Source organism: Chanos chanos, chromosome 2, assembly GCF_902362185.1.
Source record: "Chanos chanos chromosome 2, fChaCha1.1, whole genome shotgun sequence".
Taxonomy (NCBI): Eukaryota; Metazoa; Chordata; class Actinopteri; order Gonorynchiformes; family Chanidae; genus Chanos; species Chanos chanos.
The window spans coordinates 41,437,428-41,462,270 of NC_044496.1; the positions used below are offsets into that span (position 1 = coordinate 41,437,428).

The following is a 24,843-nucleotide window of genomic DNA, read 5'->3' on the forward strand; positions in this document are numbered from 1 at the left end:
TAAAAATATGTTCTTTCTCAGAGATACTTCAAACATTACAGGCAGTAGGCGATTTGTAGGGGGATGAGGGGGATTCCACCCCCCTTGTTTGCAAAATGACCAAATTGCATTTCCTTTGTTAACCTGCCACCCCCCTATATACTCTATAGAGTTGTGTCAGTGACCCACCCCCGTTTAAAAAATAAAAAATCACTTACTGATTACAGGGTTAATTACAGAGACAAAGGCTGCTCCTCTGTGGGTTACTGGTGTATCGTGGCATTTTTTTCATGAATATTAGTGCCCATAGCCACGGACTGCTTTAAACAACTCTTAGCATACCTCTGTATGGACACACCATAGCATAAATAAAACCATCTGTATGAAAACCTACAAATACATCATACTTGTTTAATTTGGCACAAAATTGGATACATATATAGAGTTAAAACAACACACACTTGGCAGTCAGCCTCACCTAAAGCCACTCTTGTTGTACTCTAGTCACAAAGGGTATTTGACTTGGAGAATACATCTTTGTCATTCAAGATATATTCCCACACATTCACAGAATAATTCTAAGTACAGACATCTGAACTATGGAGATGGTTGGAGAGACATGCCGTACACATTCCATAAGTCATGCTCAAAACATTGACACAACTTTCCGAAGGAATCTCATCATTTCTATTACTCTTTGTTTCAAGAAACTTGTCAGAAAGTTTATTTATCAGTTTGTTTTGAGAAACTTGTCCCTCTTGTGATACTGATATGATTATGGGAGGATCCCACTGATACGGTCAACACCACTGATCCATAATAGATGGAAACACAGTGCCAGCAGACCTGTGCCCAGCAGATCTCCTAAAGCTGTTAGATACGGGATAGAGAAACTATCCGGATCTCTGCCGTATCTCCACAGACAGTGAACCATTAAATCCGCACAGCACAACAGAAGGAAGACCTGAGAGTCAGAAAGATAGAGTGTACATTGCAGTAAATACATAAAACACATTTGTTACATCTCAAACAAATTCTTAGAATTAGTGTTGATTTCTTTATTCCAGGAATCAGTGGTTTAAAAAGAACAACAAATACAAGGCCGGTCATTACTACTCTACTGTAATGATTTTCAATCATTTTTGCCTTTAAATAAAATATTTGAGATAAAAGTCAAAAGTCACACAGTAATCAAAGACCAGGGTAGAGAGGATGGTGTGATGGTGTTAATTCTTTCACACTCACCTGTATGAGGGCAGCTGATAAGTAAAAGGCTATAAAGACAAAGGATGGCATGCTGCCACCCTTCAGTAAGTGAATAGTGTAGAGGAAAATCAGATGGCCGGGGATTACCAAAAGGAGGAGCACCTGTGCTGATCGGTTGTTTGGTTCTGGCAAAAAAAAAAAAATACAATGACAATAATTATCACATTAATTATATCCACATACTGTATATATAGTTTGATATTTAAAAAAAACTGACACCACTGAATAATCTGGAAAAATTGTATTGAGGACGCTGAGAGGAAGTAGTGGTCACAAACCAACAGATGGACATATTTAGGAGAGCACTTTTGTACCCGCACTACACAAGGCATCCCCATTCAACAAAGTTATCACCAACAGTCAACAATTAACAATAGGCGGTTAATACAACTGCTTATCCCTTAACCCCACTCCAGTCTCAATTAAACAAGCGGTTCACTCAGGGTGGCAAATATGTGTCACCAGGGTACAAGAAATCCAGCGAGGTGTGACGTAGATCCTGGGATGGCATGGAATTGTAGACATAGATGTCATAATGTCAAACTGTGTGATGGAGTTCGCACCGTGTATTGTTCCCCAGTGTTATTAGTGCCCTTACTTCAGTGTTTAGTGTTCATTCCAGTAAGCCAAATTGTTCTATGATCATCCTTAGTTTGTGCTGTTTCTATAACATATATAGCTATTGATATGAAACATATTGTTATATAACATTTTACATCATTCTTACAACAATATACAACTTGTCAGATGTTGAAAACATGACTGATATGTTCTTTATAAATCAAAACCACACAGAGCCAGGTACCTTTGCCACAGAAGGTGCGACATGGGCTGTAACAGCCCTGGGTTTCCCTGGGCAACTCCCCCAGGGTACAATGGAAGTGTAGGTGTGTGGCAATCCGACTGGATTGGATGGCCACCAGATTACCACCAATGCCTAAGAGGACATGGGCCGCAACCATTTATAAGTGAAAGACTGAACTACAACTGAAACCATTTTACCAAGCTTGAATGCTAAAATCCCCTAAACCAAATGAGGCACAAAACATCTACTTTATATAAAGTTGAGGAATTTTTAGCACAGAAAGATGATGTAGAGGTTTGTCATGTATGTTATACAGTATTGTACTATTAATGTGGGTGCCACTAACAGTTGAGAGGATATTTAAATGCAGATTCAAAATCTTTGAAACTGAGTTTGGGTTATTTGGTTTGAAAACAATGAGTATACTCTATGATTCTCTTTTTAAAGCTGTTGTGCATATTTGATGTTGGTCTGACTCACCGTTAATGACAGGTGTGTAGACCACTATACCCATGAGATTAGGGTCAGAAATAGTTTTGTCCAAGATAAGTCCACCCATACTAGAGAAAGAGAGCAAAACACCATCATCTTTTAAACCATTTCTATCTTGAGAGCACCGTGTCAAAAATCTGATTTCTTGAGACAGCTTGTGTATTGGCCTTGAGTGAAAATGCCTTGTGGATTTTTATATATTAAATTCATACACAGAAATGTTCTACATAGCCATTGAGAAATGTTTTTTAGAGGCAACAATAGACAATTTGTAATAACACAAGAAGCGATACATGAGTGTTAGTTGAAAGGCAGTGAAGTTGCTGTGAAGGGGTTACTGACCTGCTGATGACCATGGCCGTGAGAATAGGCTCCCAGCCTGAATACAGGAGCCTGCGACTCTCTGGGTGTCGGTATGATATGAAAACCCAAAGCGGCGTCAAGCACAAAAATACGACACATACCAGGTAGGACACAAAAGGATAGGGCTCTGTTATGAGAATGTTTATGTGTATGAGAGAAAGAAAGACAAAGTGGAGATTTCAGAATGGTTAGCCTTGTTGAGACATAAATCAGTGTCACAAAACCATAATCTTGAAAACAACATGTATCATCATCCCATTTTAGATTAAAGATCTAAAATGGGATGATGATACATGTTTTGATATTTAATTTTTGATATTGTGTCATCAAGTGATGACACAATGAATGGAGGACTTTGGTTTAGAAAATACATTTTTTCTTAAATACACCACATATTTTTAATATCTTATCTGAAAAGTAGTTTGCCTGATATTACACCTCTTCACAATGTTTATATCACACCGACTGACCCTCTAGTATTCCCAGTTCCCCTCCATCAGACTTTTTGTACTCTCTCTTACCCATGCAGAAGTACAGCCCCTGACTGACAAATGCAAGGATGGCCAAAGTGATGAGGTCACCTAGACTGGCAGCAATGGGTGTTGCCACATTGTCTGGGTTGATACCTGTCCTCCGTGACCCGACAATGACGCCCACCATAATGATTCCTCAAATGAACAAAACTGAGAGTCAGCAGCCTGACACAGGAACTCAGAAATTATGTTTCCAACTGCAAAGCTCTGATCCTTAATTTTACATGTTGACTTATATTCTGCATTTTCAATTATTGGTGACAGGCTGCTACTTTTTGAGTGCACTCATAATTCATTTTACTCTGATGAGAATGACCATGTTTCAAAATCATTGAACACTAACAGATTTTCCCTGGACTTAAACCTGAACCCTCTTCAGGTCCATAGTAATGCACAGGTCACCATTTTGGACAGTATTTCCTCAGCGTATGCAGGTGGTTTAGTAAAATCTCTCTGCAGCCATGAGGAAGTGAAATCAAACATTATGATACAACACACTAACACACTCCAACATTATCAGATTATACTTTAAATCTGTCACTGTTAATTAAGCTTTAGAGTTATTTTGGATTATGTAAACATTGTATGATTCATACCAGAGTAAAATAAAATCATGACTGAGCTTGAAAACAGTGCCTAAGTAACTGCTGTGTGTCAATTAAGTATTAACGAAATATAAAAGTACTCTGAAATTAATTTGTTGAAACTTCAGGATTTTTTTTCAGATTTTACCATGGAACATCTACACCTGCCAATTTGATGTGCACTTCACTTTAGTTTCATGTAATGGCTCATATCTTGCAGTCTCAGTGTTTGAATCTAACCCTGTAACAGTGATGCAGTGAAGGCAGTCACTACACTGCCACAGCACAACAGCGCTAGCTGCCCTGCATAGAATTCCCCCTTCAAGATCCAGCCCAGAACCGAGGCTGCCAATGCAGCTAGGAGACCCAGCACAGTAGCCTGTACCTAAGAGAGGAGAATCCATCAAGTGGGTGTCAGTATCAGAGTCAATCTAGGTAAGACTTCATTCATTAGAGAACATAAATATTTACACGTATCCCTTGTAGTCTATTAATATATCTCCATGAAGCTTCTATTTTGTTGACTTAAAAGGCAAATTTTCATTTTTGAGTCATAATAATGTTAATATCTTGCTGATGGTGAAATAACCTAGCAATTTTTACATGTTTAAACTTTTGTGTAGCATGTTAACTTCAGAATTAATCAGCAGTGTTGCCTCTGACTAGATCTTGTTAATGCTGAAACTGACTGATATCCAGAACTCGAGTGTATCTATGCTTAAATGAGGCAGGAATAATATTCAGGCTTGTGGTTAATATGGTGGCTTTCTTGATTCAAACTCACTAACACTGAAACATGCCCAGTAGTATCATTACATAATAGTAATATTATTCATGCAACTTTATAATAAATTAATTATTACAAATTTAAATTCGCTTTTAAATCAACCCAATTAAATTTACCTGCTTCAGTGCTAAGTTTCCAATGATCAAGTTCCATTTTTCCCTTGGGGAATTCATTCTACCCACATTTACCTGCAATGTGGACATTCACAGCACAACCATACATTAGCATTTAAAGTTGTGAAAGTCTGTAGATTTAAAAGTATGTAAATGTAAAACACTGTTTGTGACAGGTCTGACTTTTAAGCAGTATTCCAGCTTTCTCTTAGCCGAAGGAATAATAATAAACAGAAATGATAAATCATGTCCTTGACTGCTACATGTTGTCCTCTTCTTGACCAGACTCCTTCTCATTATCTCCCACATATTCACCCCACGGGGATAGAGAGAGGAAGACAGAGTGGTATGGGCACAAATATGAGGGGCTGTTTTCTTCACGACTTTGTGTGAAGTTTCACATAACGACAGAGGCCATGTGATGGAGGGGAAAGAATGCTATTGAGAGGAGACACTACCAGGAACCTCATCTGAGGTAGCACAGGCGAAACCAAAAAAGATAAAGAGACAGTATACACAATCTATGACAATATGTACACATTCATTAAGACAACGAGAGAGAAACACAAATGAAGGTAAGTGATGAGATAGGTTGATAGACATAGCTAGAAGAGTAAATAAAAGGAATGGGAGGGGAGACAAAATGACACAAGTTGAGTCAGAAGAGAGAGGGAGAGGGAGAGTCATTAGCTGGTTGAAAGAAGGACAAATTGGCAAATTTGCAGATAGTTGATACATCTCTGCTTACTGCTGTGGAGAGTCTAGATGCCAATGTCATCTCCAAGTTCCCCTTCAGTCCAAGCAGGGCAGGAACAAGGATGAAGATCTCTGTCACATTCTCAAACACCTCCCAGTGCTGCCATGCCAACACAAAGAACTTTCATTAACCACCATTAAAATTTTAAAGTCATATCATGCCATGTCACAACACACTCACCTGTACCACATCCAAAAGCATGCCAGCCATCACAGTGCCAAAGCCTGCCAACAGAAAGGGCACCAGGATCTGGAGTACCATGGCACAGATTGATTCGTTCATCATCTCATGGGAACGGAGGTGTTTCTGATGAACATCATCTTGGACGCAGCACACGGAGCTTATTGATCGTGAAAGACGACCATTGGGTAACAGAGGGTCTGATTCTGAGTACTCCCTGTCCACAGTGCTGGTCAGACTGACAGTAATGCCCATGGATCTTTCACAGGGTCCCTTAACCTCCAGACTGGGCAAATACTGGTGTCCAGTATCTTTGCCTTCCAGTTCAGCAGCGGTCAGCTGTCTTCCCTGTGACCTTACATCAACAGCCGACCCCATGTCATCGGCAAAAATGTTTTGAATATGTATTTGTATAAATCTAATGTATATTCTAAATATTGTTTTTGGACCTAGTGTTTGATTGTATCTATTTTTTCACATAAATATTCCATCAGTGTATCCATCACAGTTTCCAACCCGTTAAATGCTGCAATACTTAGTCCAATATTTAGATCTCCCTGATCAAAATAATTGGTCAATGCGATTTCAAAGTTCACAAACATGGCAAGGAGTCTCTTCTAGGCTTTGTAAAGCAAATGCCAAGCTGTGTAATGCTCACTGTGTGTCTCATATCAGAATCCAAAGTTGTGAATTTGAATATTTTCCCTGAGGAAAAAAGGTGAAATGATGATAAAGAAAAACTAACAGACATTTTTTTTTTCTCCATTCACCAACTATTCATCTGTCTTTTTCTCGGGTTGAAAGAAATCCAACCAGAGTAAAGCAGTGAATTCGGTTACTATCACGTTTGATTCAAAATTGCCCACCACAATAATTCGAGACATACTAGGACTGACCCAACACAAATAATTTTTTTTAAACAAACACCAAATATAGCGCGTCAAAGTATTCATCAGCATCACTGAATTTAAAGTTGTAAGCCATTTGAAAATGCGGCACACCTTTTCCAAATAAGAGCTCATTCATGCTGAAAGATCTATCATTGTACATATATAGCGATATTTATAACGGTTCTGAATTCTAGGCTAGCATATTAACATATACTTACAACAGGAAACTTCAAAATTTAATTGAGAATCAGATTTCCCATTTTGCACCAAAACAAATCTTGGGACAACAGTATAGTTAAAGTTTGGAGGGTAAACGAATTCGTTGAAAAGAGTTGCAGTTACAGTTTACAAACGTTTATTGAATATTTTTTAAATGGTCAGTGCTTAATAATAATAGCAATTACTTGTCACACATAAGAAAATTATAAAAATGTTGCCTTACCGGAACACAGCAATATTATATGTCGAAGATGAGTTTAGTTTACAAATTGCAGTGTCGAGACGCATGTGTATCGACGCGCTGGTTCTGGAGCCTCTCTCTGGACAGAGCCTCATATATCCATATTAGCAGCGTCACTCAAACAGTGCTGACTTCTGTCCTTGCAACGAGCCAGATTTTTTCAGTCATATGCTTACCAAATGAGAAACGGACTTGTGACAAAGTTCTTTCATTTCTCTTAGTCAAAAAAGCAATGTGAAATCTTCCGTGGCTAATGGATTAACAGAATTGGAACACACTGGAGCATTTAAATTATTTCTCAAAGTGGATGCTCAAATACTTGCTCCACAATGTCTCCATTGTAACTATATAAAATTTGCAACTGGCAACAGGGAACTGAGGTAATGAGTCACCATTAGCAATTTGTTCTTTTTAAGTAATGATCGAGTGCAGCCTGCCCTCAGTCTCCATAAATTCAGTATAACTGTGAATTTATGGAGATATAATGGCTGCCATATAATAATTCCCACGATATGATATGATGTCTACTGCGTTTCTAAGTTTAGACGCTCCGCTCTAATTTAAACTCTATTTCCCACAAGTCCACAGTCAAAGGATTGATCACGAGACCATCACATCCAAATAGTCACTCTCAGTGATGCACAATTCTGTCTGTCAGCTAGCGACAGCAAACCTAATGTTAGCCTTAGTTTAAACTGTACGATGGCTGTTGAGTCACTCACTCCAGATTGGGAATTTGATCGCTTTGACGACGGATCTCAGAGTAAGCACATAATATCTCTTTATTTGTATGACAGTGTATGTTCGGAACCACTCGTTTCGGGGCCTTTAAAGAAAGCTAGTCCAGTTAGCCAGAATAGATGAGCTAGGATAGCAGTCTGGCCCTGTATATTTTGTGCAGCCATTAAGCCGTATGATTTTTATTTTTAAAACCACTGTGAATGAGATTGTGGCTGTTTGAAATCTTTTGTTTGACCTATGCAGGTTGACTTTCAAGTCCTTTCTCCGCGAATGAGTTTAGCTGAAAGTTACCTTGCTCACAAGTCAGGTAGTTGACAGTGGTTGGTGCACATGCTTAGCCAGAAGCATCAGTAATTAGATATTGCTACAGATCAACGGAATTTGAAGAGCAAAAATGCTTTCAAACCATTGCGGATCCTTTTTGTAATTATTCTGGGCGGTTATGTCTGGTCATGTATTTGTGTGACCATGAGCAATTTTGACATTCGTTTCTAGTGCTGCTTTTAGCTACCGGACTCATTTTGTGGAGGGATGAATGAATACTGCCGAAATAAGAATGGGTATCCGACACATTTTGGGTCGTATAGTGTAAAGATGACATGGTTCCTGGGCTGGGACCTATCTACCTGAACGGTAGCATTTCTAACCTCTGCGCATGCACAAGACAAATGAGAACAGTTTTTCTTACTTTACATTTTTTAACCTTAGATTTGATTTTGCTGCTTTGTGTCAGTATGTTGAATGGTCATCGAATTGTTTAATCTGCGTCTGACACAGTTTAACACAAAGATTCGTTGCATACCTTTGCCACCCATTTTCCCCATTTTCTTTCGGAGTTAGATGAATCCTTTTGTGCAGATGTTCAGATTATATAGTATATTATATAGTATAGATTATATAGTAAAATCATGGTCACTGTATTTGTGTTCAAATGTAGAAATTCACACAGAAGTGCAGCTCAAAAATTATGCTAAGTTTTTGGAGGAGTACACATCCCAGCTCAGAGGCATCGAGGAAGCTCTGGATGACTCTATTGGAGATGTGTGGGACTTCACTCTTGACCCCATAGCTTTACAGGTACAGAGTCATTGTATTACATTAATATCAGCCTTAATATCAGTGTACTACATTAAATGGCAGTTTGCTTGATTCATGTCAATGGTCTCAGTGTTGCTAAGATAAACTAACTTTTTTGTTGACTTATGTAGGGCTGGTTACTCACTATTCAACATCTGAAAACCTTTATTTGTGTGTATTACAGCTTCTCCCTTATGAGCAGGCCTCACTATTGGAACTGATTAAAACTGATAATAAGGTAATGCAAGCCAATATCAGCAGATTTTTGGTGATGTGGAAGAGCGGTTGTGTTGCCAGGAATTACTGAAACATTGAGTGTTTGACCTTGAATGAACCTGTGATTTCAGCCAAAGGTATAACTGCTGTTGGTTTTGTCTCTCAGTGACAGATCCTCTCTCAATTTCTGTTTCTCTTAGGTTCTTAATAAAGTCATCACCGTATATGCAGCTCTTTGCTGTGAAGTTAAACAGCTCAAGTATGAGGTACCGTATGTGAGAAATGTGGTTTAAATGATTTCTCTTTACTGGTGTTTCGTCATGTTTTGACCCATTTCTAATCATGTACTGTCATTTTAAATACATTGGTGATATGTGAATAGCATACTGAAACCAAGTCTAAAATAGTGTTGAAATGCAACTTAAAAGGCTTTATTTCCTTGAAATAAGTGAACTCATTCTATCTAGATTGGGTTTATGATATTGTGCATAGGTTGGATAATCTGACAAAAGACAGTATTTGGTCTCTCTCACTTTAGGCTGAAACCAAGTTCTACAATGGCCTGCTGTACTATGGTGAAGGAGGTAAATCCCCTTTCATACCTTGTAGCACTAAAACACATTTCTACTTATTTGTACCACCTTTGTGTATATTCTGGTCATCAGTGAGCAAAGTAATCATTTTTAGTGTCAAATAACGTGCCAAAGTCCAGAGATGTCCTTTGCTTTGGATGCTTACATAGCTTTTTGTTTTCTGTATGTTGCAGTGTCAGACAGCAGTATGGTGGAAGGGGAGTCCCAGATCCAAATGGGTCGATTCATCTCCTTTCTACAGGTGAGACACCGACACTTTTGGTCTGTTGGGATGACCTGGGCCACTTCTCTCCTAGGGCATTTTTCATTTAATCTCTGTCTCGTTTTGTCACTTCAAAAATGAAAATGGCTAAAAATAACCCCAGATTTGAATGCTGCTTGCTCAGGCTGTTCCATTGTGTTACTTTGACTGACCTTCCTAATTACAGAAAAGAGGAAAGGAAACCATATACCGCAGGGAAAAGATAACTTTTTATTTTTACATTTGTGTCGCGCAGACATTTTATCTTTGCCCTCTATTGTTGACACCCTTTCAAAAATCTGTAGAAATTATGTTTCTGTGGGGCTAATGGTTAGATGTTCAGTAGCGTACTTCCAGAGTGATTTGTGAAGGCTAAGTGCCTTGTTCAACAGCCCCTGTTTACTTCTCTTAAATTTCGCTCCTTGTGTTTCCCCAGAGACGAGTAGCTCATTAACCCTGTGCCCCCCCTCCCCCTCCTTTTTGCGAACGCTCTCTCATACAGGAGCTGTCATGTTTCGTGTCCCGCTGCTTTGAGGTTGTGGTCAACGTTATTCACCAGTTGGCTGCACTGTACAGCAACAACAAGTAGGATATTAAACAGCACGCATGCACAGTGTGTTTCTTTTTTCTGGAAGATGTGCTGTAATTGATAAGCTCTGATCACTGATACTGATTACTGATTTCTTTTTTTTTTTTTTTTTAAGGGGTGCCACAAAAATAATTGAGTCCACTGGTGTACACTTTCAGGTAACGTCTTGTTTATTGGCTTTTCTGTAACTTTGTTTTAATATATTCTTTATTTTCCTGTTGTTGTTTTTTTATAACCATGGCTATAATGTGTGTGTCTGTGTCTGTGTCTGTGTCTGTGTCTGTGTCTGTGTTTGTGTTTGTGTGTGTGTGTGTGTGTGTGTGTGTCTGTGTGTGTGTGTAGACAGTCTATGAGCAGCTGGGAGAGCTTCTGTTAGTTCTGATTACTTTAGATGAGATTATGGAGAATCATGCCACTCTGAGGGACCACTGGAAGATGTACAAACGGTGAGAGAACACACCGTGCTGAGCCTTCACCTATCTCTAGATCATATTAAAGAAAAGATAAGACCTTTTAGTGTTTCAGAAACTCAGAGGATCAGAGCATTTAAAGATGTAGCACTAGTATGAAATGGAGAAGAACTCTTTTGGATTCTCAGGAGCATTCCAGAAATTTCACAGTTCAAAACGTCTCATTAAAAAAAAAAGAGATGACTGTGTTATGTGAAGTAGAGCATTTTCAGAGTGGAAACATGGATAGTGAACCTGAATTTTTCTTACACGCATGTTTCTTTTTTTTAGACTCAGTCTGCAGAGAAAAACAGGCCCCGAGCAGACACTAATTGTCCTCCTCGGTATTTTTTCCAGGTTGTTAAAGTCCGTCCACCACAACCCATCCAAGTTTGCCATCCCAGAGGAGAAACTGAAGCCTTTTGAGAAACTCTTACTGAAACTGGAGGGACAGCTTCTGGACGGCATGATTTTCCAGGTTACTCCGCTTCCTTTTACCGTGTTACTTCTGCTTTGACTGTACAGTAATCTCCAGATGAGTAGCGCTGTAAACGGGACTTTTTCTGATCGGGCTGGTTAAGCTTATTTAGTCGTCTTGAGCGCTCTTCTACGCTGGTGTGACGTGTTGTTGTACTGACTCATTGTGCTTTGTTTTCTCTGTCGCCGTCGCTTCCCTCAGGCCGTCAACATCTAGTTTTATTCAGACGTGCGTCCGTCCACATTTTAAACATAAGCCGTTCTTCCCACTTTATGCAACAATATTATTTCCCCACTTCTTCTTTCCTGTGTTTGGTCTCATCCCCCCGGTCGTATACAGAACCACTGTTACAGCTCTTAGACCTGAAAGACTTCAGTACTACCCCTTTTGTAACTGCTATAGAGTTGGGTTTTTTTCAAGCCAGCTTCAAGTTTGCAATTAAACTTCACATTTTTATTTAATTTTACCTTTCCTGGTAAACATTACACAGTCAACTGCCTACTCATGAGGTAACTGCTGCTTTGGGTAATTGCCTTAGCTAATGCCTTTCTGTGTCAACAGGCATGTGTTGAGCAGAGGTTTGACAACCCTGGGGAGGGAGTATCCGTCTCCAAAAACAGTGCCTTTGCAGAGGAGTTTGCCCTGAACATTCGGACTATCTTTGCCAACATAGAGTCAAAGATTGGTATGCGGTGTTTGTTTTTCTTGTGGCAGCAAATAATGACAAATGACAAGTGTTTGCGTCATTATTACTGCCATGTCTCACAGACTTGATTATTTTAGACGACTCTGCATTTGGAAGTACAAATTGTTATACATTCATATTCATACATAGATACACACACATTCATTCATGTTCATACATTTAAATTAGGAACGGCCTGAGAGATCATGAGCCGTCCTCGATAAATATCAGTTTAGATTAAACAGAAGTCTGTGGTTTCATGTGACTCAACTGAAGGACGCTACCGTGGCTTGGGGGCTTTGAGTGAATTCTTTTAGAATATTCGGTGCACCAGACAGTTTAAACAGCATGGTATGATCTCTTCAAATGTTCTTTATAAGAACCACAACTAACTAATGTATGGTGAGGTGACCGTCGAAACTTTTTTTTTTTTTTGGGTCTCTGGAGTGTAAGCTTAGTCAAGAATGCTGAAATAAGCAAACACGTATGTGTTGTGAAATGAATGAACTCTAACTGAATGTCTGCAGACCTAAACGTGACCTGTGACCGTTGTGCTTTTGTAGGCGAGCCGTCTGAGATTGATCAGAGGGATAAGTATGCAGGAGTCTGCGGCCTTTTTGTTCTGCATTTCCACATCTTCAGAACAGTTGACAAGAAGCTTTACAAGGCCTTGCTGGATGTGTGCAAAAAGGTGTGTGTTTATGTGTTTGTTGTGTGTCTATGATTCCTTGTGCCTTCCAGCAGATTTGGTTTGCTTATTAACAAATAGTTGACATCGGATATAAATTGCCTACTTTTAGAGGAGGAGACTTAACAGGCCGCTCTACGTTAATGCCCGTGGGAACGTATGTATGGCTGGTGTGTTTGATACCTCTGTATCTCTTCCCCAGGTTCCTGCAGTGACTCTGACTGCTAACATAATATGGTTTCCTGACTCCTTCCTGACCAATAAAGTCCCAGCAGCAGCCAAACTGATGGACAAGAAGAGTCTCCAGAGCATTCGGACCCACCGCGACACCTTCCTACAGCAAAAGGCTCAGACACTAACCAAGTATGTCTTTTTTTTATGTATTCAGAAATGACAAACTGAAAAAAAAAAAAGTATAACAGTATATGTCCTTATTTTTCTTTTGCAAAAATAATGACATAACTTATAACATCAAATCAGGCAACATTCCAAACAAAGAATACAAAATGATCCCTGTGATTCCACAGTTCTGTTATGGGGTGACCCTTTTCAAGATCAGAAGGTTTAAAGTGCATGTTCTGTGTCTCTGTCGTGCAGAGATGTGCAGTCTTACTACGTGTTTGTCACATCCTGGATGATGAAGATGGAAGCCATTGTGTCAAAGGAGCAGAGGTCTGAGAAACTTTCAGAGGACCTCAGCAACAGGTGCAATGTGTTTATACAGGTAAAGGTGTCTAGAAAACAAACGCGTTTTGTCCGGAGAGAATACAGTGCTATGAAGCGTGTGTGTCTGAACTGTGTGAAAATGAACACATTCTAGTAGTAGATTCTGCAAACGTAGACATTATTAAAGCAGTGTTGTAAGGATATGTGTATTTTAATTAATTTAATTCAACAATACATATCTTATACATAACCAGCATATAATGCTGAGACTCCACCTCTCTGAATGATAGATTTTTTTTTAATAACTGGTTGATTAAGTTTTGACAAAATACAGTAAATGAACCAACTTACCTCTGTTTTAAGAAATACAGTCAGAAATAAACCAAGACATCTGTTTTACTGAAGTGTACTACAAAAAATCTACTCAATCAGTAATCAAAGCTGAGTAATTTATTACATGCTATTTGCATGTACACAATGATCAGTTTAGTGCTGAAACTCTCAGTAATGTATGTGATTTTATAGTTTCTGCAGAACAGAGCATTTTCTAAGGGTTGCTGATCTTTTCCTGCAGGGGATCCTGTATGCATACAGCATCAGTACCATCATCAAAACCACCATGAACCTGTACATGTCCATGCAGAAACCCATGACAAAGACCTCAGTGAAGGCCCTGTGTCGGCTGGTGGAACTGCTCAAGGTAAGACTTGGCCCTGATACTGCTGTAAGGACGTCATGTAGGCTTGTAGGCTGTGTGTCTGCTAATACACTCATGTCTGTCATGAGACATGGCTAATGTAATTATCATCACTTAGAGCGCATTCTTAGCCCTTTCTGTCCCTCAGTTCCTTATAATTTAGTGATTGTTTTAACTCATTGATTTGGCCACCTGGTGCCAAGCAGAGGAAGGTAGGCTCCACCCTCTGTTTCTTGGCTCTTCTCCTTTCTCAGTTATATATAGCCTTGTGGAGCTTTTTCTTCCCATCCTGGCCACAGGTGTGGCCACAGGCATTCAAAGCAGCTTAATCCCATTTACTTAACACAAGTGATGCAAATTGCACATTATATTAAGTGTGATTATGTATGTTAAATAGACGATGTAGAGGGGATTGGTTAAGCGTTATTTTAAGTGCTGTTTCACTGATAACAAAGTGGATGGCCTATCTGCAGAGATTTAGGTAACCAAAAGACACATGTCTTTGCACAGGCGATAGAACACACCTTCCACAGGCGGTCTATGATAGTGGCCGACTCTGTCTCCCATATCACACAACAGCTGCAAACTCAGGCTCTCTCCTCCATTAACACAGCAAAGGTAAGACAGTGCACCGTTTCCTGTGAACATGACCAGTTTAATTACTTATTAATAAATGCATGGATAAAACAGTGATCTATGTTTACTTTATTAGTTCATCCCTCTGTTGTCTGTTTGTTGATAGAAAAGAGTGATCTCTGATAAGAAATACAGCGAGCAGCGTCTGGACGTGCTGTCGGCTCTGGTGTTGGCGCAGAACACGCTGAACGGACCCAGCACCAGAGAGCGAAGACTGGTAGTGTCCCTGGCCCTCAGTGTGGGCACGCAGATGGTAAGAGACACCGCAGTGGAGTGTCTGATAAGCTGCTGGGTTATAATGATTTAAATTGTGTGTGTGTGTGTGTGTGTGTGTGTGTGCGTGTGTGATGTAAAGTTATGTCTCTGTAAAAGTACATGGATTTCCACTTAAAGATTCCATAGCAAATATGTGAATAATTTGTGTTCAACAGGCATCACTCAGAAAATGCTGACATTTAAAGAGAATTGCTCCTCACTTTATATTCCTTAAAACTCTCCTTAAAAATACAGGTATGCTTATACTGGTCAGGGTTAACCAAAAATTCGTATTGTGTTTGTTTGCTGTTTTGTTGTGTCTGCGTGTGTGTGTGTGTGTGTGTGTGTGTGTGTGTGTGTGTGTGTGTGTGTGTGTGTGTATCTGCGTCTGCGTCCAGAAAACTTTCAGGGATGAGGAGCTGGTGCCATTACAGCTTGTTCTGAAGAAACTGGACTTGATTAGTGAACTGAGAGAGAGGTGGGACTCCTAGAACAACACATCCACAAGTGTCAGATTAACTGTTAATTGTGGATAAAATAAAACGCTTTTTAGTGTTTATGCTTTTTTAGTGTTTATGCACTCTCACCAGAGTACGCTAAATTATGAAAGCACTCCATAACAGAACCCTAAATATGAAGATGTGGGCTTGTTTTGTGTCCATTATAGTTGCTCAGTCTAGAAAATATGCTTCAATTTGCATAGTTTTTCAGGACCATCAATACAATTCAGCTGTCCAATTTTGGCTTTTGTCTGAAGAAAAACTTAGGTCTTGCATAAGCACATATAACATCTAGTCTACTAAACAAATAATTAGTGAGCTTAAACAGCAAGACATTTTTTCCCCTGAAAAACTTCTCCAGTGTTGTTTTGACTCCCTGGGTTAATGTTGGGTGTTTCTCTGCCCGTCTCAGGGTCAAAGTGCAGTGTGACTGCAGTTTTCTGTACTGGCATCGCGCAGTGTTCCCCATCTACTTGGATGATGTGTACGAGAATGCTGTGGACGCAGCCAGAATACATGTGAGAGCATCTTTTTATCTTCAGCTCATGTCCCATTCATGTTTCATTCAGTTCTTTGGGTTCAGATGAGTAATATCCCAGTGAGATGCTGGCCTTAGTATGTAGTAAACAGTGAGACTAGATTCCTGCCAGTCATAAGAGCTTAAAACAGTTTGGCTTTTTTCGACTGAGGAGACATTGTGATGATGCAAAGTCTCATCTGACTGGTTGGCTGTTTGGGTTAAGCGTGAGTCCTAAATCTCAGCCAAGATATGCGCTCAGGCAAGATTAGCGCTGACACTCATCTTTGTGTCACGGTGATTTTAAAATACAAGACGTGTTTTTGTTGTTGTTGTTTTTGTTTGGTTATTTTGCGCTGTTGTTTTCGTTTGTCTGATTATGTTATATATCCATTTCAGTACATGTTTAGTGCCCTCAGAGACAGTGTACCATCCATGCTATACGCCAAACACTTGGAATCCTGCGACCAGCTGCTGGAAGCCTATGATACAGAGATCATGGAGGTCTTAAACGAGGTAAGAGAGAGGGCGTGAAGAAAGAAAGGAGGGGTTGGGTGGGCAGGGGGCGGGTGGGGGTTACCCCATGCATCACTGATCTTTGTATGAGAATCCAGTTGGCTGGCTTAAACATCTTAGCCCAGTAAGGATGCTACAATGGCGTTCATGATGTGTGTTATTTTGATGCTTTCTAAGTATATTGCAGGGGTAGTAGTGGCTTTGTGGTGGGAAACCTAATAGGATGGTTCCCAAGCATGTCAGCCCAGTGCTGATGTGACCCTGACCAAGTCACTTGACCCAAAGGGTCTTCCCGAAGCCATGTGATCTGACAGAAAGAGCTGAAAGAGAACTTGGATACGGACGTCGTTGAAACGGAAAAATGGAACAGTCAATGCGCTGAAATGTGTTCCTTCTCTCAGTCTTCATACTCAATTCCTTTGTTTTGTCCCCAGCATTTACTGGACAAGTTATGTAAGGAGATAGAGAAGGACCTTCGGCTCTCTGTGCACACACACCTGAAGCTGGACGATCGAAACCCTTTCAAAGTGGGCATGAAGGACTTGGCCCACTTCTTCTCCCTCAAACCCATTCGATTCTTCAATCGCTTTATTGACATCAAAGGTGAGCGAATCGTTAACTCTCAAAGACTCGTGGGACTTTATGCCACACCACTCCTACATACCCGGGGACGTTTCCTCTGGTAATTCTACCATATTCACACATCACACAGATTCTCAGTGGATGTGTGAGAGGACAGACAAGACTTTAATGATGACATTAAGAACATTAATGAAAGAGCTGAGGGCAGAGCACACTCCAGATTCTGTGTTTGTCATACCTTACAGCGGCGTGATAAATGCTTTAAAACATCACGATGATCTCTCACTCACCCCTAATGACCCCTGCTGACCCTTGCTGACCTCTTCTTTCTAGTAGCAGACAGGAAAAGGGAGGGGTAGTCAAGAGCATCAATCACGTTTTTTCAGTTTTCTGCTCTGTATCTTTGGGTTGTTTTTATTGATTTAAAACAAGCCATAGAATCACATTAGTGGGCCAGATGATTCCTCCCACTGACGCTCTTACTTTGAGAAAAGAAGGACAAGTTTTTCTTTTGAGAGGAAACAGAGAATGTAGGTTCCACAGAAGGGCACTTTGGGTGGATGAGAATTTTTACAAATTAAACAAAGAGTAATTTGCTAAAATCAGTATTACTGAAAAAGCACTGAAACCCAGTGGACTAAACAGCAGATATTGCAACACATTTCAGGCTAAGATTTATTTTAAAAATAATGAAAACGGAACATGGGAGAGAAATATTTTGTAAATATATAATTTTACAAATGATATTTGGCAGATGCATTATTTTGGACTGCGTTAAAACGTTCCATGGGAACGCAGGACCAGCACTCAGTGAGTTACAAAAGTGTGTACAGCTGCATTTTTTTTTATAGTGTGTGTGTGTGTGTGTTCTCCTTGCAGCCTATGTGACTCATTACCTAGACAAGACCTTTTATAACCTGACCACAGTGGCTCTGCATGACTGGGCCACATACAGTGAGATGAGAAACCTGGCAACCCAGCGCTACGGCCTCACCATGACAGAGGCCCACCTACCCAGCCAGACCCTGGAGCAGGTATGTGTGTAGCTGTGTGTTTGCTCATGGAGTGTTGTCCCCTGGTTTGTGCCTTGATTTTAAATGCATTATTTCCAAAAACAGCAATGAATTTAAATGAAAGATGATCCCACTTGTAATCTATTCACCATTGTATTCTTACTCGAAAACAACTCTAAAAACAGTAGTTTTGATACATGCTACTGTCTGTGATAGCTGAGTGGGAGTATGGGGGTGTACGGGCATTATGGGATTTAAAAAAGCCCAGTGTAAGTCTTCTATAGTCCCATTGTTTCCAGGGAGAAGGAGACTCATGTTAGCGTGCCGAAACTCAGCTAACACAGCCAGTGGAATGCATCGAACCCTCATCCACAGAGTTTTGTTATGCTATGAACATAATGGAGTAAAGTTGAAAAATGATCCTTTCCCTGTAAGGACAGAAGAGTTGATTCAGTGATAAATGACATTTGTGTCTGTCAGGGACTGGACGTCTTGGAGATCATGAGGAACATCCACGTGTTTGTCTCTCGCTACCTCTATAACCTCAACAATCAGGTGAGCTTGGCCCATTTGTCCCTAGAGATCAATTATCTACTGATGTCTGCACTGACGCTTCAGTAGGTGTGTTTGGGTGACATTAACTCATTGCTCTTCTGTTTCTCCGTCAGATCTTCATCGAGAAGACCAGCAATAACAAACACCTGAACACCATCAACATTCGCCACATAGCCAACTCCATCCGCACGCATGGAACAGGCATCATGAACACTACGGTAAGTGGGACTGTCCCTCTTGACAAGAATACAGACTGAGGTGAACTGAGATGAACAGTCTGAGATGAACTAGTTGTCCTCTGGTAGTGCTGGACTGTATCCCAATGTGAAAGTGAACAGATTGAAATTGAAATGCAGCGAATGCTGTGACATGGCACATTTTAAAACTCCAGACTGACTTATAAAACTCAGGGAAGCCTAAAAATCATTGATTAATCAGATAAATTAAAAATATCCCATGACACTGTATTATTGTTGTCTAAAATGTGGGAAATACCTTGATAAGAATATAAAGTAATAACCCCCATGCCTACTGTCTGTCTCCCTACACACTCATTCATCTCTCTGTCTCACTCTATGTCTCATTCTCTCCAGGTCAACTTCACATATCAGTTCCTTCGTAAGAAGTTCTACATCTTTAGCCAATTTATGTATGATGAGCACATTAAATCCAGACTCATTAAAGACATCCGTTTCTTCAGAGAGACTAAAGATCAGACAGATCAGAAGGTAATTCATTCACCCAGGTTCAGACCCATCCTCTCACATTTACAGATGGACATGGTGACCCGCGTTCTTGCTGGGAGACCAGGATACAAATGTGTGACTTGACAGTGAAAAATGACATACTTTGAGCACCTGAAAGTATTGTTTCCACTTTGCGTAAAAATTTGAACATAAGTGTTTTTAGTGCGATAGAACTGATTTTTCTGGACATATATTCAGATATTCATACCATGAAATTCACCTCGGAGTGCGTTCAAGTTCAGTTTATTTTTGGACTGAAAAAGCACTGATTATTATTATTTTATTTTTTTTTACTTACTCCATCCTTTCCTTCTTCTTTTTTTTTTTTTTTGAAGATAGGGATTCTTATTTCTGTTTAAAGTCTCTGTTTGGATCTTGAATCTAAATAAATTGTTTGCTGTGTCTTTGATGACTGGATGTGTGTGCAGTATCCCTTTGAGAGAGCGGAGAAATTTAACCGTGGTATTAGAAAACTGGGCATTACGCCAGATGGCCAAAGCTACCTGGACCAGTTCAGACAACTCATCAGCCAGATCGGTGAGAAACACACTCAAATGCACGCGCACACACACACACAGAGCAGTCACTGTTTCTATCTGTATCCTATATTGCCTATTATAAATGTAAACAACAAACATGTGTCAATGAAAGTATATTTTTAGTGTAGTCATTTTCGATTTTTATGGGTATCAGTGTTTTTACATTTCATGTTTCTTTGACGCCTCTCTCTCTCTGTCTCTCTCTTTACAGGTAATGCAATGGGTTATGTGCGTATGATTCGCTCCGGGGGTCTCCACTGCTGCAGCAGTGCCATTAGGTACAGAAAGCACAGCTTAACATGCTAAAGACTACATATCCCATCATACATTTGTAGTCCAACACTGAGTTTGCTGACTTTAAACATGTCACCTCATGGTGGGACTCATTTAGACAGTCAGTCACCGAGGAAGATCTCCTCACAGAATTGTCCCACTGTTTTTTTTTATTTTTTTTATCAGTTCCCTACTCAGTACTGAATCCCTTTCAAGTCATATGGGTACTCTCAAATCATAATCTGTGCTTGAGATGTGAGTCAGCTGAAACCAAGAAAATTTGCTGGATGTTTGTCTTCTCCATATTTTCTCAAAAAAGTGGGTGTCTCCAGAGTGTTTTTGAAGCATCTGATGTTTGTGTTGTTGCAGGTTTGTTCCAGACCTTGAGGACATTGTGAACTTTGAGGAGCTGGTGAAGGAGGAAGGCCTGTCAGAGGAAACTCAGAAAGCTGCCAGGTGTGTGTTGTGTGTTAAAACAAGTTCCACTCTGCTTTATCTTCAGCGATGGCTCTAAGCCATTTGGTGTCATCAGACACAGATAGTGCTCCATCTCTGGCCCTTGTCTGACATTTTTGTATTTGTTTCTTCTGTCATTTAGCATAGTGAGATGAGGTAGTGGAGCTGAGTCACTCTCTCTCTCAGCCTACGAGAGTGTGTGTGTGTGTGTGTGTGGTACACACACACCTTTACAGCTCTGTGTGTGTGTTTGTTTCAGCCTACTGGACAGTGTGCTGGGAGACCTGACCAGTAACTCAGCAGAGGGGACAGAGTACTTCAAAATGCTGGTGGACGTTTTTTCCCCCGAGTTCCGCAGCGCCAAGAACATGCACTTGAGAAATTTCTATATGATTGTTCCTCCTCTGGTTAGTCTAGTTCTCTCTCTCTCTGTCTCTGTCTCTCTCTTGTTGTGAACAGTCTCTTTTCTTTGTAAGATGTTTACTCATCCATCTGTAAGTTTTAGTTTTTTCTTTCTTCTGCCAGTGATCTTTCTTCAGTGTTCTTTCACTGAATCTTAATTATTCCATTTACAACAACTAAGTGAAGTAGCTCACTGTCATGTGTTTGAAGTACAGGTCCACAGAGCAATATACTTTTTGACATCATTTTCAATTATGGTTAGTCTTGTTGTGAGAATAACTTGTCTAACTTCAGTGTTAAGACTTTGACATTTGGTCTAGTCTGGAGGTAGACAATGCTGGAGACCTGAAGGAGAATGTTCTATTGAATAAAGATGGTTTGGCTTTTTTTTTTTTTTTACCTCAGACTGTGAATTTTGTGGAGCACTCCATCAACTGTAAGGAGAAACTGAATAAAAAGAACAAAGGAGGTGCAGCGTTCACAGACGATGGCTTTGCCATGGGTAAGACTGACTGAAACAGGATTTCAGATTTACCTCTATTTTCTAAGACCTGTTGTGTTTGTATGCAATTGCGTAATTATTCACTGTATGTGTGTGTGTGTGTGTGTGTGTGTGTGTCAGGGGTGGCCTACATCCTAAAGCTGCTGGACCAGTATCAGGAGTTTGACTCACTGCACTGGTTCCAGGCTGTCAGGGAGAAGTATATGAAGGAGATGAGTGCAGTGGTGAAAGAACAGAATGTTCAGTCCACCAGCCAGGATGAGAAACTCATGCAAACCATGAACCTGACGCAGAAAAGGCTGGATGTCTATCTGCAGGTACAGAACATCTTCACATGTCCAGTACTGTACAAAACAATAAGTGATAGAAGATACTGACAGACATGGTTAAAAACACAACATTTAATGTATTCCAATATGTTGTTTTGTCAACTCCTGCTCCTAACTCATAGCGTGTGTGTGTGTGTGTGTGTGTGTGTGTGTGTGTGCGCGCACGCACGCGCACGCGCTCACTGGTGTTAGGATGGGTGAAATGCATAGGCTCCATTTCACTGCTCACTTCTCAGTGTGTGTGAGAGAAATAAAGTACTTCCTCGTCTTCTTCTTAATTCATCATCGCTTTTCTCTCTCTCTCTCTCTCTCTCCTTCCTTCTTTTCTATAGGAGTTTGAGCTTCTGTATTTCTCATTGAGCAGTGCTCGAATCTTCTTCAGGGCTGACAAAACCGCGGCGGAGGAAACCCAGGAGAAGAAGGACAGAGGTGGGTAGAGAGGCATCAGCACTGTTTTTGGGTTTAGTACTTACTGTTTTACAATGCATTCATCAGAAAAAATGACTCACTGTCATTTCTTATCATTATCCCCAACTCTGTGTACTGTGTCCTTACTTTTTTTTTTAACATCTAAACATGTAAGAGAGGCATATTTTTTTAAGTAAATATGATGCTTTTACATAAAATTATAAATAAATAATAAAAACACAAATTGAAGCATTATTACCGTTGACAATGAAACTGAAATTCCTGTTAACACTAACCGTGTGTCATTTCACAGAAGAGGCAAAAGCGGCAACTGGTTCCTCTTCGGCGGAGGCAGGTGCCTCCAGTGAGCCCAGTGCCAAGTGAGATGGCCCAAGCCACACTCCGTGACCGGGACTCCGTCGGCTGTTGTTTGACTCAGACTGGAAAATCACTTACTCATAAGAGCTGTGAGTGTATGGTATTGGAACACGGCCTGGTTCTGTGAATGGAAAACAATCATTCAAATAAGAGTTAGAATGTCCTGGATCCTCGGAGATACTCCCAGTTCCTCCATCGGGCTTTACTGGTGAAAGAACGAGAAATCTGGCTTGGATGTTTGGTGGGTGTTGTTTTTTTTTTTTTTTTGTGGTTTTATGCCAACTGCACTAAAATTGGCTGGACTAGATTTGGGATTTGCAGCTGATGTTTTATTTGCTAAACATCTGTGCTGTGTTAGTCGTCTGCCCCAGAGACAGTTCAGTACATGTGACTGGCAGGTGCGTACCTAAAGAGAGAAGGCATTTGGGTCAGAATTTGAATGTCTTTTCGTATTCTCCTGTTGGATACCAAGCAGAATTTTTTTTTTTTAATGGTACCAACAGTCAGTTACTCTTACAAGTGCTGTGGTTAAGACTCTGAGAGATGAAGAAGCAGTTTCACCAACTGCAGAGATTTATTCATCAGGTGACCGCGCCTGAGACGATAGCTTGAATCTTTGTCACGGAAAATTGAAGTTTATTTTTTTTTTGTATTATATTAGTGTTTGAATTTAAGTTACTTAAAAAAAACCATCATTTTTGTCTGAACTACAAAAAAGCTATTTCTCATGTGCATTTTCTAAATAACATCCTAAATGGTTGCCTTTATTTTTAATCTGAGGAATTTCAGTAACACACCATCCTAAATCTAAAAACATAATTTTAACACTGTGACACCAGTCGATCCAGGATTATAAGTTTTATGTTTATCTGTTTTTTGGTTTTGATTTGCTGAATTGTCAGTGTTTTGACCAGTACCAGAGAGAGATGAATTGTCGACCACTAACATAGACTCTGCCTGAACAGGGACTCACCTTCCCTGTGAATAATATGGAACATTGAACGCCTTGCTGACTAATCTCTGTGGTAAAAACAGCTCTATAAAGAACCATGAGTATATGATTAATATATAATTAACATGTTCTGTTCATATGAGATGATTCATTGCTGCCTAAACTTTATCAAGCTGTGGCCCTCAATAGAAAAAAAAAAACTTAATTTAAATTGTTTTGGCAAAGGAATAAACTTCCCTAAATGATTTCTTATATTTTGGATGAAGAGTAAATTTTGGATTGAGAGAGATACTTGAGTACTGCACTAACTTTGCTGCTGTAATAACATTACTGAGTAGCGCTTTATAGTTGAGGGTTTGAAAAACAGGGTTAGTTCATTCTGAAAACATTCCCGCATTAATGTTTTTGTTTTTTTGTTTTGTTTTTTAATATTTTGTAAAAATCAAGCAATTATATGTATTAACCATCATATTTGCAGACATGCAAACATGACATTATTAAAGAGATTTCTAAAAATAGAACAGATGTGTGTTGAGTCATTTGATGGGAAAGGAAAAAAAACTCTCTATGTGAAACAGGAAGGGAACTGTCTTAAGTCCATGCTCACATCCCACTCTTCTCTCGCCCATAAACAGTCAAACACCGAGATTCAGGAAAGCCGTTCTGCTTTATTACAAAGAAAAGAAGAGCCTTAAATGTGGTCAGAAAATACAAGATTGGTCTGGGGTTTTTTTTTTTGTTTTTGCCAGTTTGTTTTTTTTTTCCTTTTCCTATGAAACAACGCTTCAAAGCACTGGAAATCAAACATCCCGGTCCTCTTTGCTGGAGTAATAGGTTGTCCTTGGTTTGTGTAAATCAGGCCTTCCTTGTTGTCTTGTTTGTTTATTTGTCTAAGTCTTAAGTGCACAGGGATGACAAACATGATCACCCCTGTCTGGCAGTTCCAGAAAATGTC

At 39.9% G+C, this 24,843-nt stretch overlaps 2 protein-coding genes across 2 annotated transcripts; one reads left to right on the forward strand and one right to left on the reverse strand.

The window, feature by feature from the left end:
• Window positions 1-754: 754 nt before the first annotated feature.
• Window positions 755-5,961, reverse strand: slc41a2a (solute carrier family 41 member 2a). The gene is made up of 10 exons (XM_030765336.1): window positions 5,860-5,961; window positions 5,671-5,778; window positions 4,926-4,997; window positions 4,263-4,407; window positions 3,427-3,573; window positions 2,885-3,032; window positions 2,531-2,610; window positions 2,051-2,182; window positions 1,225-1,370; window positions 755-943 (listed from the first exon to the last, which is right to left on the reverse strand). The coding sequence occupies exons 1-10, from the start codon at window positions 5,959-5,961 to the stop codon at window positions 755-757; spliced, it is 1,269 nt and encodes a 422-aa protein (XP_030621196.1).
• Window positions 5,962-7,877: 1,916 nt separating this feature from the next.
• On the forward strand, window positions 7,878-24,394 carry washc4 (WASH complex subunit 4). Its single transcript, XM_030766234.1, has 33 exons — window positions 7,878-7,972; window positions 8,888-9,027; window positions 9,212-9,265; window positions 9,444-9,509; window positions 9,782-9,827; window positions 10,010-10,077; window positions 10,580-10,662; window positions 10,782-10,824; window positions 11,009-11,112; window positions 11,473-11,593; window positions 12,155-12,278; window positions 12,842-12,969; window positions 13,169-13,329; window positions 13,564-13,690; window positions 14,207-14,332; window positions 14,840-14,947; window positions 15,072-15,218; window positions 15,619-15,698; window positions 16,133-16,238; window positions 16,637-16,753; window positions 17,188-17,356; window positions 18,215-18,369; window positions 18,829-18,903; window positions 19,017-19,121; window positions 19,497-19,631; window positions 20,078-20,186; window positions 20,400-20,466; window positions 20,831-20,917; window positions 21,177-21,324; window positions 21,725-21,821; window positions 21,942-22,138; window positions 22,483-22,579; window positions 22,872-24,394. Exons 1-33 carry the CDS (start codon window positions 7,912-7,914, stop codon window positions 22,940-22,942), a joined length of 3,522 nt encoding a protein of 1,173 aa, XP_030622094.1. The 5' UTR covers window positions 7,878-7,911; the 3' UTR covers window positions 22,943-24,394.
• Window positions 24,395-24,843: the final 449 nt, after the last annotated feature.

What these genes read in the sequence shown, in the direction of transcription:
- slc41a2a (XM_030765336.1), bottom strand. Translation starts at nt 5,961, where the DNA reads ATGAACGAATCAATCTGTGCCATGGTACTCCAGATCCTGGTGCCCTTT. An exon ending in CATCTAGACTCTCCACAGCA is followed by an intron (nt 4,998 to 5,670) that starts GTAAGCAGAGAT and finishes TCCACATTGCAG; the next exon opens with GTAAATGTGGGTAGAATGAA. An exon ending in CTACACACCTGTCATTAACG is followed by an intron (nt 2,183 to 2,530) that starts GTGAGTCAGACC and finishes ATGTCCTCTTAG; the next exon opens with GCATTGGTGGTAATCTGGTG.
- washc4 (XM_030766234.1), top strand. Translation starts at nt 7,912, where the DNA reads ATGGCTGTTGAGTCACTCACTCCAGATTGGGAATTTGATCGCTTTGAC. An exon ending in TCGCTTTATTGACATCAAAG is followed by an intron (nt 17,357 to 18,214) that starts GTGAGCGAATCG and finishes TTCTCCTTGCAG; the next exon opens with CCTATGTGACTCATTACCTA. An exon ending in CAGGCATCATGAACACTACG is followed by an intron (nt 19,122 to 19,496) that starts GTAAGTGGGACT and finishes CATTCTCTCCAG; the next exon opens with GTCAACTTCACATATCAGTT.